General features: G+C 66.0%; 2 protein-coding genes across 3 annotated transcripts in view; one reads left to right on the plus strand and one right to left on the minus strand.

The window, feature by feature from the left end:
- Window positions 1-11,665, plus strand: part of PTPRN (protein tyrosine phosphatase receptor type N) — a 14,557-nt gene extending 2,892 nt beyond the window's left edge. Inside the window, exons 2-24 of the mRNA XM_085311039.1 lie at window positions 108-131; window positions 522-572; window positions 767-880; window positions 1,174-1,279; window positions 1,532-1,730; window positions 1,946-2,261; window positions 2,453-2,569; window positions 2,716-2,750; window positions 2,882-3,168; window positions 3,808-3,894; window positions 4,066-4,145; window positions 4,438-4,502; window positions 8,267-8,479; window positions 8,562-8,777; window positions 8,867-9,014; window positions 9,199-9,272; window positions 9,427-9,504; window positions 9,710-9,829; window positions 9,901-10,067; window positions 10,607-10,660; window positions 10,768-10,832; window positions 10,919-10,992; window positions 11,096-11,665. Of these exons, the coding sequence (XP_085167165.1) occupies window positions 108-131; window positions 522-572; window positions 767-880; window positions 1,174-1,279; window positions 1,532-1,730; window positions 1,946-2,261; window positions 2,453-2,569; window positions 2,716-2,750; window positions 2,882-3,168; window positions 3,808-3,894; window positions 4,066-4,145; window positions 4,438-4,502; window positions 8,267-8,479; window positions 8,562-8,777; window positions 8,867-9,014; window positions 9,199-9,272; window positions 9,427-9,504; window positions 9,710-9,829; window positions 9,901-10,067; window positions 10,607-10,660; window positions 10,768-10,832; window positions 10,919-10,992; window positions 11,096-11,167 (2,762 nt within the window). The 3' untranslated portion in view covers window positions 11,168-11,665. The remainder of the gene's footprint in view (window positions 1-107; window positions 132-521; window positions 573-766; window positions 881-1,173; window positions 1,280-1,531; window positions 1,731-1,945; window positions 2,262-2,452; window positions 2,570-2,715; window positions 2,751-2,881; window positions 3,169-3,807; window positions 3,895-4,065; window positions 4,146-4,437; window positions 4,503-8,266; window positions 8,480-8,561; window positions 8,778-8,866; window positions 9,015-9,198; window positions 9,273-9,426; window positions 9,505-9,709; window positions 9,830-9,900; window positions 10,068-10,606; window positions 10,661-10,767; window positions 10,833-10,918; window positions 10,993-11,095) is intronic.
- Window positions 11,666-11,844: 179 nt separating this feature from the next.
- DNAJB2 (DnaJ heat shock protein family (Hsp40) member B2) lies at window positions 11,845-19,550 on the minus strand. Of its 2 annotated transcripts, XM_085310891.1 has the most exons (10): window positions 18,937-19,550; window positions 16,268-16,377; window positions 15,730-15,783; window positions 15,429-15,545; window positions 15,093-15,182; window positions 14,753-14,858; window positions 14,301-14,371; window positions 12,761-13,869; window positions 12,484-12,640; window positions 11,845-12,314 (listed from the first exon to the last, which is right to left on the minus strand). In XM_085310891.1, exons 1-8 carry the CDS (start codon window positions 18,999-19,001, stop codon window positions 13,457-13,459), a joined length of 1,026 nt encoding a protein of 341 aa, XP_085167017.1. In that variant the 5' UTR covers window positions 19,002-19,550; the 3' UTR covers window positions 11,845-12,314; window positions 12,484-12,640; window positions 12,761-13,456. The 2 variants fall into 2 exon arrangements, with proteins under 2 accessions (XP_085167017.1, XP_085167016.1); XM_085310890.1 differs by having other exon boundaries at window positions 12,484-13,869.
- Window positions 19,551-19,776: the final 226 nt, after the last annotated feature.

Raw genomic sequence — 19,776 nt, forward strand, 5'->3', positions numbered from 1 at the left:
GGGGGGGGAAGAAGGGGGAAGCCGCCCCCTGCCCAGGTGCTGCCCCCTGAAGGGGGTGGGGAGAACCCCCCCTCAGCTGCGCGTGTGATTTGGGGTCCCCCTTGCAGGGACGGTGGTCACCCCTTATCAAGGTACAGGGCTGTGCCCCTGCCATGTAGTGCCATGTGTGGGAGGTCTTGCAGGTCTCTGCTCCCCGCAGACTTCCCTTCCTAACTGCCTGTACCTRAGAAAACTCCAGGCTCTTTCCCTCCTCCCCAAGGCTGGAGAGCAAGCTTAGCGGTGTCCCCTTCCTGGCTTTGGGGAGGAGGGAAGCTTGCACAGAGGCCCTGCCCTGGGCTATCTGGCTTTGGCCCCCTAGTTCATATTGCACCCCCCCCCCCAGCACTTACTGAAGTGTAGAGGTCACCAAGAAGCATGCCTGTCCTGCTGGGGATTCCCAAACCCCACTGAGGACACCCTTGCAGACTGCTCTGGCCGTGCTGTGCTGAGCTGACTGTGCTGGGTCTGTCTGTCCTTCCCAGGCTGCCTGTTTGACCGGAGGCTGTGCTCCCCCCAGGAGGTGTGTGTGCAGGGTAAGTGGCTGGCGGGGGATCCCTCATTTCTGCCCATTTCGAGGTAGTGTGAGGGAGTGCCTTGCATGGGAGCTCAAGGCGCAATGGGGGGGTCATGTCAGGAGAGAGATGGGGCTGGGCCCGGTGCCCCTTGGACCCTCTGGTGTTCAGTTGTCCCGCCCTGTGCCTGCCCCACTGCCTCCACTCTCTTGCAGATGGGCTGTTCGGGCAGTGCCAGGTGGGCTCCGTGCAGGACAGGTCCTACTTCCAGGTCACCTCGCCCGTGCTGCAGCGCCTGCAGGATGTCCTGCGGCATCTTATGGCACAAGGTGAAGGGGGAAGCAGGGGGTGGGGGTCACTGATCCCRTGGGGAGAGTGTGTCAGGCAGCACTGCCTAGAGGCACTAGTAGAAGCAGGACCTTTGGGTCCTGCTGGCCCCAGAGGCCAGGATGGGATGACATAAGGGTGGATCCAGCTGATCCTGGGAGGAGCAAGACAGGGTCAGGACAAAGCAGGTTATGGGGCACAGGATCAGGGCAACTGGATACCAGAAGAGCATCCTGTGCGCTCTCCCCGCAGTACCCAGGCCCCTCCATATCTAACAGGTCCCCTCCTGTGTTAGGGCTGTCGTGGCAGGATGGCATCACGCAGTACGTGATCTCTCAGGAGATGGAGCGTATCCCTCGCCTCCGCCCACCGCCCTCGCTGGAGCCCGCAGCCAGGGACAGGTAGGGCTGCTTCATCCTTCAGGAGAAGCAGCCAGGACCCTCCCCACAGCTGGGCTGAGGATGTTGTGTGGTCCCCCCACCAAGACCCCCTTCCTGCTAGGCAGGGTTTCAACCCCCAACTGAGACTGGGGTGGGGGGACCTCCCTTTTGGCCCAGCTCTGGGGCCAGGATCCCATGCTGCTGCCCCAGGCCTGGATGAGGAGCAGTGGCCCCGTACACAGGTGAGTCACCTCGGTGCTGTTTGCCTCTGAGGTTCCTGCCTCTTCGTGGCTCCCCCCGGAGAGCCCTGCACCCTGCAGACCCTGGCCTGCCAGCAGCTCAGCATCTGGGGCAGCCCCSACCGCTGCTGCCCTCTGCCCTGGTGCAGCGGTACCTGGAGCACCTCCTGCTGCCCCCACCACCCCAGCTGGGCTATGAGGAAACCCTGCTGCACCCCTACTCCTACCACAAGGTAAGCAAGCGATGGAGGTGAGCCTCTCTCCCAGCCGAGTGCAGTGAGAGAGAGACAGATGGGCAGGAGAGCTCCTGCAATCCCAGTGCCCTTGTTTTCCCTGGGCTGGAGGTGTCCCTGGTGTCCCCAGGCCCTGGGGGGCACACTGGGATGGGGCAGATGGGGCCCTGGGGGGTTTGACCCAAAGACAGGGCAGTTCTGTGTTTTGTTTGCAGTTTGGCTACCAGGATGGTGCTCACCAGCTCCCCAGCAGCTCAGCCAGGCAGAGCCCCGAGACCGCCGCRCTGCTGGGCCGGGTCCCTGCCCAGGCTTTTTTTGGGGCTGGCCCCGTACCCTCCTATGGCAGGCAGTCGGGAACGGACGGGGGGCATCTCTTCCAGGACTTGGGTATACTCTCCCTGCCCAGAGAGAAGGCCGGCCGCCCGGACCACACCAGCACCAGGCTCCAGCACGGCTCCCAGCTCCCTGATGACTTCAGGGATGTGGAAAAACCATCAGCCCTGGCTGCCCAGCCAGCCCCTGCAGAGACAGGTAGCGTGTCCTTCAGCCAGGCACCAGCCCTCATCCCCATCCTGTCCCCGCAGCCATGCTGCTCGTGGTTCGGGCTCTCTCCCCGACGTATCCCCCTGGACCCCACCACAGACCTGCCCCAGGTCCTGCTTCCCGAGCCTGTGACCCCTGTGCAGATGCAGGGCTCGACCCGATACTGTGTCCTCTCGCAGACGCTGCCCTGAAGAGGCTGGCCTCTGTCCTGGCCAGCTATGGCCTGGGGCTGCCGGAGCTGAGCCCCCAGCACCTGAACAGCCTCTCCACCCTCCTGCAGCTGCTCCAGGGCCCTGGTGAGTGGGGCACAAGGGGTGGGCCAGGCAGGGGGCTCGCAGCCTTTGGCTCCAGCACACCGTGTTTTGGAGTTGGGGGGTTTGCCTCTCCTCGGAGCTGCCTCCCAGGGCAGACCCCGMGTGAACGCTCTCTCTTTCCTTCCCAGGTGCCCCTGGCCCTGAGGCACCCCCTGCAAAGCGGGTAAGTTTGCGTCCACGTGGTGCTGGAGGTGGTGCTGTGCAGCAGGTGGGAGGCCTGTGTGCACAGGGAAGGGGGGTGCAGCCCCTCAGGGCTCCCCATGGGTCACAGCTCCTCCCTTCTGCTCCCTTCAGGTGACAGAGGGGGACATGCAGCATGGAGAGGAGCYAGAGCCCCCTTCCTCCACAGTGCCTCCCCCTGAAATCCCAGCCAGCAGCTCCTCAGCGGAGGGGCCGTGGGGCAGGGCAGGACACACGCCAGCCCCCCAGGCAAAGCTGCAGCAGGGGCACGGTGGGGACGTGCTTAGCCCTGAGAAGCTAGTCAGGGTGGAGAAGAAGAGCTACACCGAGGCAAAGGACACTGGGGAGCAACGGGGCGTGCGGCCAGCCGACGAGTACGGCTACATCGTCACGGACCAGAAGTGAGAGCCGGGGGTCGGGTGAGGCAGCGTGTGTGTGCCTGTGTGTGTGTGYGTGGAGGGGCTGTATCCCCTCTCCAGCCCCAGGTCCAGCAGCTCGTGGCTCTCCTGCGCTCCAACAAAGCCTGTTTGATTCTCCAGTGGGGTCAGCTCCCCCCGTGCGCTTTTCACCACCGGCCCTTTGATCCTCCTGCCATGCGAGGGGAGGGCAGAGGGGTCACTGCTAGAAGTGGCTGCAGCTTCATCATGCTGCTCTGTCTSTTGTCCGACCCCCAAATCTCCCTCTCTCAGCCCAAAATAAGACTAGTTCATCATTGCAGGCTGGGACAGGCTCAGACTTAGTGCTGCAGTCTCCATGCCAGACGAGCGTGTGCACAACCCCTTCTGTGCACGCTTGTGTGCAAAGCAGGTCAGCTCACCGCCCCCCCCCCCCACTATAAGCTCCATGCTCCCCCAGCTCTGCTTTACCTGCTACCCCCTGCACACCCCTCCAGCACCTCGTGATGCCCTCCAGCCAGCACAGCACACACGGCAGGGCCGGGGCTCCCCTGAACCTGCCTGGACCCCTTCCCCGGGCCGGGGGACTGYGCTTCCCCTCTCACCTCCGCAGCTGGTTCCTCAGCCTGTCTCTGCTCCCTGCAGGCCACTGGGGCTGGCTGCCGGCGTGCGGCTGCTGGAGGTCCTCGCGAAGCGTGTGCACCTCTCCACCGCCAGCTTCATCAACATCAGGTGAGGGCAGCGGGGACGGCATGCAGGAGGCTGTGACTGCAGCCCTGTGCCGCGCAGCTCTGGGCTCCCGCCCGCGGCCGCCTCCCCGGGCGAGGSCGCAGAGGGACCGGGCTGCGGCGGGGTGGGCACAGGGTCTGCAGTCCCTGGTCTCACGCTGTGTCCCTCCAACAGCGTTGTGGGCCCCGCGCTCACCTTCCGCATCCGGCAGAACCCCCAGAACCTCTCACTGGCAGACGTGGCCAGCCGGGCCGGTGAGTAGGGCTTGGGATGGGGGTCCCCCAGTCCTGCCCCCAGCTGCGGGGCACCCCTTCCCGGGCCCGGGGAGGAGAACAGCACTGGGAGGGCAGGGCTCCCTGCRTACATCCCTGGGCCGGCTGGCTGACCTGGAGACCTGGCGTGGGGTTGGCTGCTGTCAGGGGGCCCAGGGGTATCCCTTAGCTCCATCTCAGCRGGTTTCCCCCAGCCTGCTCTGGGAGGGCTGGGGACCTCTCGCATCTCTTAGTCAGAGGGATGCTTCCCCCCTCCCCTCTCCCCTGTCTGCAGAGCGAGTGAAGGCAGAGCTGGAGGCAGAGCTGGGCCTGAAGATTGTGCAAACGGGAGTGGGACAGGTAAGAGCAAGGCAGCCCCATCCCTCAGGGATGAAATACAGCATGTGCCTGGGGCAGCTGGGGACAAGTCTGAGTGTGCTGTGGTTCAGGGATGCATCCGGGAAGCACGCTGCGTCTGAGCCCCTTGAGCGCGGGGGTCTTCATGAGCAAACTGTCTCTGTGGGTCTTGGGCAGCTGTGGAGCAGAGGGCTCTGGRCAGCTTTCAGGCTGGAGATGGGCCCCACGTGAGACTGCAATGGGGGCAGCCATTTTGGGGACAGGCTGTGATTATTTGGGGTGGGTTGGAGCAGGACTGCACATGGGGCTGTCCAATGACACCTTCTACCCACCGGTGTGATGCTACACAGCCTGGATGCCTGTAGGCCCAGGGCTCTTGGTTGTGCTTTAAAAAACAAGCGAAAAACCTCTGCAGGGTTTAAAGCCAGATTGGGAGATGTCGCTTGGGGGCTTTCCCCTCTATCCAAGATCAGGGGGCAATGGGAGCATGAGGTGCTGCAGGCTGCACCCCCCAGGCCTCATTTCTGCACTCTGCTCCCTCCAGCCTGTGCGTCCTGCTCTAGCCAAGGCCTGGGCGACCCTGGCTTGTGCCCCAAGTGCCCTGGAGACTGCGACTCAGCAGGAAAACTGCCATTCCCTGCTGGGGAACGGCAAAGCAGCCGATGYAGGGATGCAGTGGGAGCCATCTGCTCTGAGAGGGCTCTCCTGGGCCCCCAGGAGCTGTCTCGCAGGAGGGGGACCAGAGCCTGGGGGCCATGGACAGGGGATCCAGGCTTGCTCACGTGTCCCCGTTGTGGAGSGGATGCAGTGCCAGTGTGAGGCTTGTACAGAGGGTGCAGCACGCCCTGCTCCAGATACCCATTTCCCACCCTCCCTGCCCCATGGCATTAGCTTTGGGCAGGGAGGAGAGAAGCGGGGACCCTGGAGGGGGGAGGTCAGGCAGAAGGGGTTGCCTGGCCACAGAGGCAACCTGTCTCCRTCAGGAACGTGCGGAGCATCGCTATGGCAACGCCTCTTGATGTGACAAATGGTAGGAGCTGGGAGAGATGACGGAGGGGAGCTCCGGGAGATGACAGAGCAGGCACTTAGAGGACCCTGAAGCAGCTTTGTCAGCCCTCTTCTGATCAGACTTCTCTAGTCCGGACTAGCTTGTACCTGTCCATGTTCCCCCTGCTCCAAACCCAGTGGGACCAGGGAAAGATCTGGGGAGGGAGGATGTAGAGATAAGGGCTGCAGCTGGATCCTGCCTCGGTATCTCTTAGCCGCTCAAGGCAGGAGGGAGGTGTCCAAAATGGGGCTGTTTGCATCAGGCGTACTGCAGCTGAGATGCGGGTAATCTCCTTGGGGGGCRGTGGTGGAGGGGCAGGGTCTGACTAGCAAAAAGCCATGGACGCCCCCACCACGATCCTTTCTGCAGCACCATGATCCTCCTGCACACCTTGCACAGGATCAGGGTGCTGAGAGCCGTCGGCTGCATGGAACCTGTCCTCGCTGCTCCCTTGGAGAGGGGCTGTGGATGACTGGGGCTTCTCTGGCAAACCATCCTCCAGGGTGGGGGGACAGCAGGGCCCAGATAAGCCTTGGGAGGTCTCTTTTGTTCCCCCAGCCCTGCTGATGTCCCCAGCCCTTCTGGCACCTCCAGGGCCACAGAGGTGTTTCTGCGTGGGGTGCCATGGGGCAGCGGGGACATGCTAGCCTCTGCCTGGTCTCTCCGGGGGCTTCCTGCCCGGCTGGCTTTGTGCTGAGGGATGGAGCTGGTGGGTACCCCAGCATGCCTCCCCTACGCTGTCAGACGTGACGCACATGGAGAGAGACACGAGGGAGGCCTTTCCAGGCATGGCAGAGGAGCTGGGCCAGAGGAGCAGGGTGACTTCGGAGACGTGGGCAGGGCACAGCCACCTCCCCATGTCTCCCCGCTATCCCTTGGACAGAGGGTGTCCTGCTGGTGCCCCAGGCTGGACTTCTCGTCTGTGTGGCTTTTGGATCGGTCTCGTGTGTTGTCCCTGGGCAGGTTTGCCCCAGCGGTTCATGCCGGCAGTGCGTTGCGGTCCGGGGCCTTCTGCCCCTGTGCGGGAGCTGTGTCTAGGGTGATGCTGGCAGAGCGGGGAGTCTTTGGTGCCTGGCTTTGGGCAGTGCCAGGGCTGCAGGGATGTCGGGAGGCACCGGAGCTCCGTGGTCTCTGGGATGCAGAACCCCAGGGCAGGACAAAATGATGAGCCGTGGCTGTGATGTGCCACTGCTGGGGGACTGCAGCGCTCCTGCTCCTGCTTTGGGAGAGGGGCTGCCRGGAGCAGGGTGTCTGACGGCAGCAGATCCTCGCCGGGGCCGGCCGCGTCCCAGCCAGCGTGGGTGACGCGCTGCTGGGCCGGGGGCCGTGACGCAGACAGCGAGGACCTGCCCCGAGGCAGGGGCATCCCCACGCAGGGTGGGCGATGATGATGATGATGACGAGGCCGATGATGATGACGCAGCATCCCCTGGTAACCTCATCGGGCCTGCGGCCAATGGGAGGCCGTCACGATGAGGTAATGCGTGGCTCCGGCGCCTCATTGGGCAGGAGCGGGCTCGGTGGTGGGGCTGCCCCCCACATCCCTGCGGCTGCCCCCAGGCTGGCCTGGCTGGGGGGCCCGCAGGGGCTGAGGGTGCCATCCTGCCCACCAGCTGCTCCGGAGCTGGGGCAGAGCCCTCCGGCAGCTCAGCCCTGCAGGGTCCCATCCAGTGATGAGGAGGGGCTCAGCACCCTCCTGTCCTGGCATAGGAGCACATGCATGGATCAGGCCCTGCTGCTTCCCCAGCCGAGGAGGGAGCTGAGGACGCTGATGGGGACAGTCCACAGCCCCGTGGGGGCCGGCCCGGCCTGTGGGGCTGGGATGGCGCCAGCCCTCCGGCAGTGCTGGCCTGCTCCAGAGCGGCTGCAGCAAGCTGGGCYGGGCGGTGGTCCCGGAGGGGAGAGGGCGCAGCGGGCGCATGTCCCGTCGAGCAGGGATGTGCTGCAGCACCCCTCGGTGACAGAGCATGGGGAGGCGCAAAGCCTGTGTCCTGCGGAGAGGCAGCCCCTTTGGGGAAGACCCCCCAGGAGCTGCCCTGATCCCCCGTGCTTCGGGCGGGGGTCTGGGCCACGCTGCGAGGGCAGCGGGTGCCGCGGGGAGCTCGCCACCTCCCTGCTGCCAGCGTGCACAGCCRGGCTCGGCTGCAAGCCCCGACGGGCGCTGGGGGATGGAGGGCTGCCGGCGACACGGGGTGAAAGCACAGGGCAGAAATGCACCGGTGCGGGGGGCCCGGCTGACCTTAGGCAGGTGGGGGGCTTGGCCAGGCCCTAGTCCAGCTGGGGCTCCAAGGGGCCTGTGCCTGCTCTGCCCCAAGAAAGGGGCAGCCTGGGCTGGGGGTGCCCCAGGAAGCAGCCCGGGGCGCTGGGAAGTGCCGGATGCTGCCGCCTGGCCTTGGCGAAGCCACCTGTGCCCATGCGGCCCTGGGTGTCCTTGCCCCGGTTTAGCCTCAAACAACCCCAAGTGTGGTGCAGAATGGGGTGCCCCCCCCCCAGAGCTGTCTGGTGTGTCCGGGCCCTTCCCTAGGACTCCCCGCCCGGTGCCCCCACCCCAGCGGGGTGGCATAGCCCCATTGGCACAGTAATGCCCCCCCCGGGTACCCTGCTGTGAAGGAGGATGGAGCCGTGCCCGTTTCCACGGTGACCTCCAGATGCTCTGCTCCCCCCCGAGCCCCCCAGAACGCAGATGTTCCAGCTAACCCTTGCTCCGCTCTGCCCCCAGCGAAACGAGGCTGCCGCCTACCCGCACCCCTCGCGCTTCGCGGACAGCTTCCACTCGGTGCTGCTCACCTTCCTCGCGCTGGCCTGCGTGGCGGGCGTCACCATCGCGGCGGCCGCCGCCGTCTGCCTGCGACACCACGCCAAGCAGCGGGAGAAGGAGCGCCTGGCCGCCCTGGGGCCCGAGGGCGCAGCCGACAGCACCCTCGAGTACCAGGTAGGCGCCCGCCGGGGCGCGGCGAGGGGGCGGCGAGGGGCCCGGCGCTGGCGCGGCTCAGGCGCCTGGCCGTGGTCCCCAGGAGCTGTGCCGCCAGCACATGGCTGCCAAGTCGCTGTTYGGCCGCGCGGAGCCCGCCGCGGCGCCGGCGCCGGCGGAGACCTCGCGGGTCAGCAGCGTCTCGTCCCAGTTCAGCGACGCCCCGCAGCCCAGCCCCAGCTCGCACAGCAGCACGCCGTCCTGGTGCGAGGAGCCCGTGCAGTCCAACATGGACATCTCCACGGGCCACATGATCCTGGTGAGGCGCCCCCGGCGCGGAGGCAGCCCCTCGCCCCGGCCTCCCGCCGCGGCCCGGCTCCCGGGTGACCCCGCGCCTCTCCCCCCCAGGCGTACATGGAGGACCACCTCCGCAACCGCGACCGGCTGGCCAAGGAGTGGCAGGCCCTGTGCGCCTACCAAGCCGAGCCCAACGTCTGCTCCGTCGCCCAGAGCGAAGCCAACTTGAAGAAGAACCGCAACCCGGACTACGTGCCCTGTGAGCACCCCCGCCGCCCTGCCCGAGGCAGCTGCCCCCGGCGAGGGGGCCGTGCGGGGCTGCWGCAGGGCAGCTTGGCCCCCAGCTGGACCTGGAGCACGGTGGAGGCCCTGCTCCGGCTGGGCCCCGGGAGCTCGCAGCCGCCCTCRGGGGCTCACAACCCTCCCGGGCTCTGTTTCCCCAGATGACCACGTGCGGATCAAGCTGAAAGCAGAGAGCAATCCGTCCCGCAGCGACTTCATCAACGCCAGCCCCATCGTGAGTGCTCAGCTCCAGATCCTGCTCCTCCGCGTGCCCAGACCCAGCCTGGCACCCCCCCTCTCCGAGCTGGAGCCAGGCCCAGCTCCTGGCGCTCCCCCGGTCCCCTGTCCTGAACGCATGCACAGCCTGATCCCCTTCCTTCCTGCTCCAGATTGAGCACGACCCACGGATGCCAGCTTACATCGCCACGCAGGGGCCGCTGTCCCACACCATCGCTGACTTCTGGCAGGTGAGCCCAGCACGGGACAGGGTGCCACCCTGGTGCTGGGACTCCTGCACCGCTCCAGCCTGGTGGGTGGGGGTCCTGCCTGCCCACCACGGCGTGCCCTGGCCCTGCGCCTGCTCCGCCGGGCCCTGGGAGCACGGCCRGCCCGCTCGCCCCACGCCGGCCCGGAGGGCGCCCCACGCTGACGGCCCCGGGGCCGTGCTCGCAGATGGTGTGGGAGCACGGCTGCACCGTCATCGTCATGCTGAGCCCGCTGGCCGAGGACAGCGTCAAGCAGTGTGACCGCTACTGGCCGGACGAGGGCTCCTCTCTGTACCACATCTACGAGGCAAGTGCGGGCGGGCGGCTGGTAGCCCGGGCCGGGGGCCGGCCGCAGCTGACCCGGGCTCCCTCCGGCAGGTGAACCTGGTCTCCGAGCACATCTGGTGCGAGGATTTCCTGGTGCGCAGCTTCTACCTGAAGAACGTGCAGTCGCAGGAGACCCGCACCCTGACGCAGTTCCACTTCCTCAGCTGGCCGGCCGAGGGCATCCCCGCCGCCACCCGGCCCCTCCTCGACTTCCGCAGGTGAGCGCCCGCGGCCCGCGCTGCCGCCCCGGCGCCCGAGCGCTGCCTGCAGCCAGGCGGGCTCCCGCCGGGGCCCTCGGGGTGCCTGGGGGCCGGGCACCCTGCTTTTAGGGCACGGAGGGGGGAGAGGGGGGGTCTCCGAGCACCCAGCGCCCCTCTTCGCCCCGCTCACGCTCGCTCGCTCTCTCTCGCAGCTGCCGGCGTCATTTTTGTGATTTGCAGCTAGTAATCTGGCTCCAGTTGCATAGTCACAAAAGTGATCGTTGGCAGCCGTGCCTGCTGCGTGGAGCGCGCCGGAGCCGCGCCAGCCCGCCGGGGCCGCGTCCTCCCCCCGCCCCCGGGCGCCCTCTCCGCGCTGGGCTCCCCTGCCCCAGGGCCTGGCGCTGCCCCCTGCGCCGGGGCGGCCTGGCGCGAGGAGGGGGGCTGCCGGAGCGAGGAGGGGGGCTGCCGGAGCGGGGGGCCTGCTGCCTGGCGGGGGGGCCGCCTGCACAGCCACGCCGCGCACCCCGGAGCTCACCTGCTCCCTCCTGTCCTTGCAGGAAGGTGAACAAGTGCTACCGGGGCCGCTCCTGCCCTATCATCGTGCACTGCAGGTACGGCGTGGGGGGCGCCGGGGGTGGGGGGCTGCAGGGCAGCGGGCCGCRGCCCCCGGCCCGGCCTCCTGTGCCCCCAGCCCCCTCCAAGCACCCGTGCCTTGCAGCGACGGCGCCGGCAGGACTGGGACCTACATCCTCGTGGACATGGTCCTGAACCGCATGGCCAAAGGTGAGCTGGCGCACGCGCGCTGGGCCCCCCCGGCCCCCGCCCCGGCGCCCGCCTCCAGCCCTGACCCCCGTCCCGCTCCGCCCTAGGCGTGAAGGAGATAGACATAGCCGCGACGCTGGAGCACATCCGAGACCAGCGGCCCGGCATGGTGCAGACCAAGGTACCGGCCCGGCTGGGGGCTGCCCCCCCCCCCCAGGACGCCTGGGCCCCGCCGGCAGCAGCATTGCAGCAGGGGCCCCCACGCTTGCGCTCTCCTCCCCCAGGACCAGTTTGAGTTTGCGCTGACTGCCGTGGCCGAGGAAGTGAACGCCATCCTGAAGGCTCTGCCGCAGTGACGGCGCGGGCCCCCGTCCTCCCGTCCTGCCTTGTCCGTCCGTCCGTCCCCCCCCACCCCGGCTTCGTGCGCTCTCCTGGCCCCGCCGCGGGGCTGCTCGCCCCGTGCCATGCTCGCTGTGCTGCTGGCTCTGCCCCCCATCCCTCCCAAGGCGCCGCTGCCCCTCTTGCGGGGGGCAGCCCCGCTGCGTGCACGCGCACGTGGGGCCGTGCACGCCGCAGCTCCCCCCCTGCAACGGCGGCAGGGGCGGCCTCCCTCCGCCCCCYCCACCGAGGGGGACCAGGCTGTGGTGGTGGCTCCCCCCTGGCTGCCCTGCACGTGTCCCTGTACCCCCTTCGTGGGGGGGGGGGGGGCACGCACAGGGCAGCCTTGGCCTAGCCGTGCCGCCCCCTCCATGTCACCCCGGCCTTGTCACTCGAGCAGAAGAGAAATTTCTAGAGAAATATAATTTTGTATCTTGATGTGAATAAAGTTCTCGTGTCGCGTTTGTGCAGCTGCAGCCAGGCCTGGCCTCTGTCTGTGCAGGGACCCTGGGGGGGGGGTTGGCCAGCGGCGCCCCACCGTGTCCCCCAGCCCCGCTGTCATCCCCGCGGGAGCACAGCCCCTGCACCGTCCCGCGGGCTCAGCCCCTCGTGAGCCCCCCCCCCTTGGGCCCAGAGACACCCTGCATGCGGCAGCTACTGCAAACGGGTTTATTGACCGCTGGCAGCAGAGGGGCTGGAGGGCAGCGGGGAGGGTGGGCCGTGCCCGGCATCGCTGCCCGCCACCAGCCTCCCCCTCGCGCCCACCCAGCCCTCCTGCCACCAGCACCCCGTGCCCCTCCGCCGCAGGGGCCAACAGCAGCTACCGGGGCTAAGCTACAGCACCCCCCTCTCCCACCCCCTGGCCCCTCCAAGCCCCCGGCCCCCTCCGCCTCCCCCAGCACCCGGGGGTGCCCGGGGCACACTTGCTCGCCGCCCCCCGAGCCCGTGGGCATCGCACCGCCGTGAGGTCTGTCCCTCCCACCCCGTGGAGGCAGAGGGAGCCGGGGACAGGAGGGGGGCGGTGGGGGTGGCCGTGCAGGGACAAAGCGGAGTCCTGGCTCGGAGAGCCTCCGTGGGCGAGCGGGTGTGCGCGGGTCCCCCGGGCGCAGCAGCCTCAGAACACACCTGGGGAGACAAGCAGAGGGGGGGGACACAACATATCCCGTGAAACCGAGCGCCAGGCCGGGGGGGGCCCCTCGGCCCAGCACCCACGAGGGAGGCAGTGGAGGAAGGTCCAGGAGCAGGAGGAGGAGCGCCAAGGCGCGGCGCAGCGCAGCAGCTGGCTGGCCCCTACCTGCAGGCGGGGCTGAGCCCTCATCTCACGCCTGAGCCCAGGGGCAAAGGGACAGCGCCTGTCCCTGCCCCACAGCTGGCCCCACGCAGGCAATGGCCAAGGCGGAAACAGCCAGGGGTCCAAGGAAACCGCGGCCAAAGCCGGAGGCGCAAATGCCCTGCAAGCATCGCYGAGGGTCACTGCCGCGGGAAGCGGTGGGGCTGGGAGAGACAGCGCCCCCAGCCAAGCGGGGTGACAGTGCCCTGCGGGGTGCTCGAGCGACCCCCCCCCTCATTACCTGGAGGGGAGGCAGCGGGGAAGGCAGGCAGGGTCTGCGGCAGGAGGGATGGAGGAGGAGGGGGTGGAGGCAGGAGCAATGGCATCCGGATGGGAGAGAGAGACACAAGGCACCAAGCAGCATCCAGGCACGCCGCTCTCCTTGCAGGGCCGTGCGGGGGGGGGCTGCCCCCAGCCCCCCGGAGCCGGCAGGGAGAGACGAGCACACAGGGGACCCCCCACCGCTGCGGCAGCTCTATGCCCATCCTGCCGTCCCCAGCAGCCCGGGGGCTGCATGGGGCAGGGGGTGCCCTCCCGCTTCCCCCACAGGGCAGCGCCAGGCTCTGCCTGCCCCCAGCAAGCGGCAAAACTGGCAGAAAAGGGGCTAAGAGCCATGGAGATCCCCCAGCGCAGGCAAGGACAGGCCAGCTGGGCACTGCAGTTGCCCACCATCCAGCCAGCCCCCCTGCCGTGGTGCAGCTGACCCTGGCAGTCTCTCCCTGTGCCAGGGTCCCTCCAGCCCCCCACAGAGGGGCAAAGGGGCAGGGCAGGGAGAGCCAAGTCCTTTGCTGGGGGCAGCAGGAGCCCAGGCAGCGAGGGGGCAATGGGTCCCCACTCTGGCCTGATTGCCCCTATCCTTCCCGTGCCCCACAGAGGCTGAGCAGCTGCCCCCAGCGCCCTGCTCCGGGGGGTACAGCCCCGGCCCCCAGCATCACRCTCATAGCAGGTGGCAGTGCCACTGCTTTGGCTTGGGGGTGGGTTCGTGCCCTGGTGCGAGGGGGCTGCCAGCCCCAGGCGGCTCCGGCTCCTGCCCACCCCGGGGACCACGGGCTCTGCCAGCAGGAGAGCCCGGGCTGCTCGCCGGCGCCGGCGGGGCACCTCGCTGCGGGGCACGGGGGCCCTGCGCACCTGCTCGGTGGTGCCCCGCCGCCTCCATCTCGGAGAGGCTGTAGGCCATGGCCAGCTGCAAGTCCTCATCCTCGTCCTCGCTGTCTGTGTAGAGGCAGACGGGTGAGGAGCTCTGGGGCCGGTGTGGGGCGGGCGCTGGGGACGAGGGTGGCCGCCGGCTCTGAAGGGCTTGCTGCTCCCGGCGGCTCAGCTCCAGCCCCAGCGCCATGTCGTCGGGGACGCCTGCGGGGAGAGGGGACAACAGCAGAGGTGTGAGCACGAGGCTGCAGGGGAGATGCTGGCCTTTGATCCTAGGTGTGGGCAACAGCCCCTGTACCCCCACCTCATCTCAGTCCCCTTCCTGGGAAATGCCACAAGCACGGGACTACGCAGAGCTACTCGCTTCACTGCGGCCACCAGGCTCGGGGTTGGGACAGATGTCCTGTCCCTTCCAGCTCTGCACAGTGTCTGCACCAGACGCTAGTGACACCTCCTGCTGGCCCCCCAGGCAGAGCCCCAAGCCAGGGCCGATCRCCCCCAAACCAAGCGGGGAGGCAGTGCCTCACAGCCACCCCAAAGGAGCTGAGCTGGGCTCCCCAAAGGCAAGGGGCACCGGGAGGCGGCACGGCCAGCCCCGCACAGGACGCTCGGAGGGCCGCGGTGCTGCTTCTCACCATTGATGTGGATTGACTTCAGCTCCCCGTCCTCCTCCACTTCCACCCGCTCCTGCCCATTCTCGATAATCCTGCAGATAGACAGACAGACAGACAGATATCAGCCAGAGCATCACAGCCAGGAGCTGCAGCCCAGCGGGCCGTGTAGCCCCATCTGCTGACCAAGGCGAGCTATAGCGGGTGAAATCCCTGAAGGGAGTCGCAGCCCGTGCTGGGGCAGAGCTGGCCCCAGCTTGCAGGGTCCCTCCTGCCCTACCCAGCCTAGCAGGGAGGAAGAGGCAGCCCGGGACTGACCACCCCCCACGGGGGAGGAAGTGAGATGACAGCGCAGGGCTCCAGCATGGGGACCAGAGGGACAGATGGGCAAGATCCAGCCTGGTGCTCTGCTCCTCTGCAGCGGTTCCCAGTGCTGGGGCCTGCTGTTTCGGCCGCAGCACTGTGCTGCCCCTCACCTCTTCGTGGTGATGCGCTTGCCATTAACGAAAGTGGTGGAGGTGGAGACGGAACGAAAGCCCAGGCCAGCATCAGCTCCAGAGCCAAARGATGAGGCAAAGAAATCTGGAGAACAGGACAAAGTCAGTGCTCAGATCCTGCAGCCCTCCAGGCCCGGGGTGAGAGGAAGGCAGGGGACAGACCAAGCGCAGATATTACACAGGTCTGAACAGCATGAGGGACCTGAGCAAGGCTGGTCCAGCTGAGGGCATGAAAGGCTGTGACTGCCTGKCAGCTCTGGGTAGCGGGTGCAGCCGTCTGGGACTGCTACACAGGGCAGGAACAGGCAACATTTCCTACCTGAGGATCCTGGGAAGGGAGAAAAGAAGTGGCCTGATCCATGGTGCCGGGGACCAGGTCCTCGCAGGTCAGAAAAGGGCAGCATCTCGTCTGGAAGGCAGAGATGACAGTGTCAAACACCATCCGTATGGCTCCCTGAGAGGCACCGCAGCCCTCAGTCCCAGCTCAGGCCCACGGGCTGGTGAGCCCAGGGCAGGGAGCTTGCCGCGGGGCTGGCTCCCGAACCACAGCGGGCTATGTTAACACGTTAACAGTGCGCCCCATCCCCCCACTCCGTGGCTGCCCCAAGGACCACAGAATTGCCCCAGAACCAGCCCCCTCCTGCTCCGCACGCACCGAAGAAGTCAGCGAAGGGGTCTCGCCCACCGAAGAACTCCCGGAAGACATCATGAGCACTGCGGAAGGTGAAGGTGAATTCAGGGGCCCCAGCACCGGCCCTGGACCCTCCTGGCCCTGATGGAGGGAAGAAGCGCGGAGTTAAACAGTGTCCCAGGTGGGAACCCCCAAAAGAGCCCCTGGGCAAGGCAGAGAGCTCTGTACACGCAAGAGACACAGACCCACCCCAGGGTCTTCATCACACAGCACTCTGTCTGGAGACACATTAATTCTCCTGTGGCCYGATGTCTAGCCCACTCACCTGTACCCATGAGGCCATCTTTGCCATAGCGGTCRTAGACATCACGCTTTTGCTCTGCAAGAAGAAGACATGGACGCTATGGGAAAGCCAAGTACCATACGTGGTACCTAAACTGGAGGCACGGGCAGGAAGCAACAACATTCCTCCCAGCAAGAGGAGGGGGAGAACAGCGGGGAGGGAGAGGAGGAGGGTGGCACAACCACCTGCTGCTCCTGTGCCTTTCCCAAAGGCCCAGCTCCCACAGTYAGGGCACTGGGCACGGCCGAGCTCGCCCCAGCTGGACGACATCGGCTTGGGAGRCTGTGCAGCACCACAGCGTCTCTCACTCATAAGAGCTTTCTTGGAGGACCTGTGAGGAGGTAAGCAGGCCCTACATACTGAGCAGCAAAGCTGGAGACATCCGCTACCTCCCAGGCACACGGGCTCTCGCACAGTCCATGGACACCACCCAGATGAGCACAGCAGCAGGACACCCTGGGGTGTCAGGCTCAGGAGGGGATGGGGAYATGTGAGACAGGACAGCACCACGGGCTCTTACTGTCCGACAGCACTTCATAGGCCTCGGCGATCTCCTTGAATTTCTGCTCAGCATATTCCTTGTTGTCAGGGTTTTTATCTGGGTGCCATTTCAGCGCTGCCTTCCTGTACCTGCACAGCCCAGACAGATGGACAGTCAGCAACGGGCACACAGCAACCCTCAGGAGGTGAAGACCTCCCAGGGCAGCCAGTGCTCCCTACTGAGCACACAGCTCCTGCCAGGGGCTCACCTCCGGCTCCGACAGGCAGGGGCACCTCTGAGTCCGTTCCACCCACCATAGAGGTTCACGCCGACCCCCCAAGCCGTGGTGCTGACCTGTGCAAGCACAGCAGCACCTCGCACCCAACACAGTAGTCCCCGCTGGCAAGCGGACGGAAGGCCCTCCATTTCTGACTTCTCCAGCATCTCCCCAGCTAGCAGTTCATTTCTGATGTTTCTCTGATTTACCACATCTCTCTCAAAAGCACGGCCCCAGAGCTGGCCAAAGCATCCTGGCATCATCCCAGTAACAGCACATATGCAGAGAGACAGACTCGCTGATCCTTTCTTCCCTACAGAACGGCAGCAGGGTCTTGCAGGGTTGCCCAAACCAAAACCTTCCTGCAGGGCCTCCTCTCACACGTAGAGGTTCCTGCATGCAACACTGGCTGCGTTTCCTATTCCCATAGTTACACTTCCTTGCATCTGACTGCACTGCAATGCACTTCACTGGACCGAGCCCAGCTCACCAGGCAGCGCAGATGCCCTGTGTTCCTGCCACTCTGCTCATCACTCGCTGATACTCGTGGCCACCATGAGTTTGCAGATGCTTCACACTTGCTTCCAGATCACTGAGCTGGGCCAGGCCTCCAGCCAACACCCTTGTCCAGGTCAGCTCACATCACCCCATCATCCTGCTTTCTTCCATTGCCTGGGCAGGAGCATCAGATCAACACGTGCTGCAACACGGCTCAGCACCTGCAGTCTGACAGCCACCCAGCTCGCCCTCACCTACTCATCTCCTGGTTCTTCCCCATTCAGCCAGGTCAAATGGCCCAGCAGCCTGGGCACAGCTAATAAGAGTTCCCAGAGCCATGCCAGGCTCCACTTCTGTGGCATCCCAGGCACCCAGCAGGTATCTCGCCTGTGGCTTGACAAGCCCCAAGCCACTTCGCCCAGGTCAGGCCTGAGGGCTGCGAGGTCTCCGGCTCCCCAGGGTGCTGTCACACACTGTTTCAAGCTGACTTCTGTCTCTCTGTCTGTTTTAGCCAGGTCAGGGATCTGGGTCACAGCACAGCTGTTGGCAAGGCAGGAACTTCCTAAACTGGTTCTGCCTTCAGAGCAAATATTTGTGGCATGATCCCATGTTGCAGGCTGTGCCCATCTCAGCTCCTGTGAAGAATTAGGTCTCTGACCACACTCATAGGTTTGCTCTGGAGCCTTCCTGGGTCTGCTGCACATGCATGTGCATGGACCAGGGGGTCTCGTGTTCCCCCTCACCGGCCCTCACAGTACAAACAGGTCTCCTGGGGGCAGGTGAACACAAGACAGCCCTTTCCTCCTCTTTGCAATTCACTGCGATAACTGAGGCTGCCTAGCTTCTATCAYGCACCGAGTTTGCTAGGAATCCCCTCTCCAGCAGGGATCTCTCTGTCCCTTGCTCTGTCCCCCATCTCCCCTAGGCRCAAGCCACCAGTTGGCACCTATTCTCCCTGGATGAAGCCTGTTTGCTCAGACACTGCACAAAACCCCAACGCTAATCACACAGTCCTCTTCCTCTGGCCACYGCTGGTAGAGAGTGAACCTAGCTGTGTGCCAGCATCCCTGAACCAGGGAGCTCCAGAGCCAGAACAGGATCTGACCAACCTGTTCCTKCTGGGGTCCACCCTATGGCTACTGTCACACTCATGTCACCAGGGCTTGCTGAAGAGCTGAGCTGCACGGGCATGGACAGCCCCCCTTTCACATTGTGCCTGTGCTCTCTGCAGCCAGGATCCCTTACAACCTCCACCCCCTCTGCAGCCAGGCTCCCTCGCCCCTCCAGGAGACCAAGTCTTCATCCACTCTGCAGGATGCCAGGCCAGGCGGTCCCATCTCCCCRTGGCAGCGGGTGGAGGCATGGCACAGGACCCCTGCCAATGCCTCAACATGGCGAGGARGCATGCTGCTCCTCATCCTACACGCTCAAGCCACTCCCCTCCGGCCAGCAGAGCCCCCCATGCATGTAGCCTCCCTCTGCCACCCCTTCGTCCTGTGGGAGGAGAGGGGACTCCTTCCAATGCTAGCAGGACCAGGAGAGCCAGCACTTCCTCCCACCTCTGCCTAAGCCGCTGCTGGGTCTCTGCTCAATCCCCCAGCTCCCATGCTYGTGCCAAGCCCCAGGCTGAGCACAGGCCACGGATGAAGTGACCAAGCACCCAAGAGAGGCCTTTGTGGGACAGCAGCAGCACAGAGAGGCCCAGCCCCACGCTGGCCTCTGTAAACACGCAGCACGAGACTGCAAAAACAGACAGAAACAAAGGGCAGATTGTCATCTCCGGAGCCGGGCCCTCTCCACACTGCCCAGTGGCAGCGTCCAGAAGGCAGCCTGARTCTCCCTGTTGCTGGCACCACTGGGGTTCAGGCTGCTCTTTCCCGACAGGAGCAGCTGGCAGGCTSCAGAGGGGCTGAGCTGGGATGTGCAGACTTACGCCTTCTTGATGTCATCGGCAGTGGCATTTCGGCTCACACCCAGCGCTTCATAGTAGTCCACCATGACGCACGTCTGTCCGTCAAGTTCACTGGGGAGAGAAGGCAATGTCAGGGGTTCCTCAGACTTAAGCCAGGTAGCACAAGAGGCAAGAGCAAAGGCCTGCCTGGGATCACAGATGGGCTGTCCTCTCCTCCTGAGGAGTAACAGCCACCCCACAGGTCCCCAAGACTGGCAATTCCCTTCAGCACCCAACTCCAGGCACAGCACGGCTCAGACTCTCCCACCACTCAGCCCAGCCACTTCGAAGCATACGCAGCTCGAGCCTCTGCTGCTGCCACACCACTACCCCGGCCAACTGCGTAACCTCGATAGCGCAAACCCGCCTTGGGCTAGCCCTGCCTCCTTGGCATCCCGGGGGGGGGTGCAGGCATCCACCCCCATGGGGTGGTGCCAGCAGGGACACCTACAAGGGATGAGCTCTCCTCGGGCCCGGGCAATAGCCAGGACAGTGGGATTTTCCAGAAGAGGCTCTGCCTCTCCCCGCGGAGATTTTRTTCCGAGGTCCGCAGCCGTGCCCCCCAGGCTTGGGCTGCATCTGGGTGCAGGGAGGGGCGCAGGGCCCTGCCCCCCCGCTCTCCTCCGCACCAGCGCCCGCCTGGCCCCGCGCCGCTCCTCCCAGCCCGCTCGTTCCCCACGAGCTGCTTTCGCTTCTGCCTCCAGCCGCCGGGGCGGGCGCCCGGGGCCCGGCCGGGAGGGTGCTGGGCCGCGGGGCCGCCCTGGGCCCCGCCGCGGCGCTAAGGCGCTTAGCGGCTCTCAGGCCGTAGCGGATTAGGGGCGG

The sequence above is a fragment of the Rhea americana genome, unplaced genomic scaffold (assembly GCF_003343005.1).
Source record: "Rhea americana isolate MKP2758 unplaced genomic scaffold, rheAme1 scaffold_33, whole genome shotgun sequence".
NCBI lineage: Eukaryota > Metazoa > Chordata > Aves > Rheiformes > Rheidae > Rhea > Rhea americana.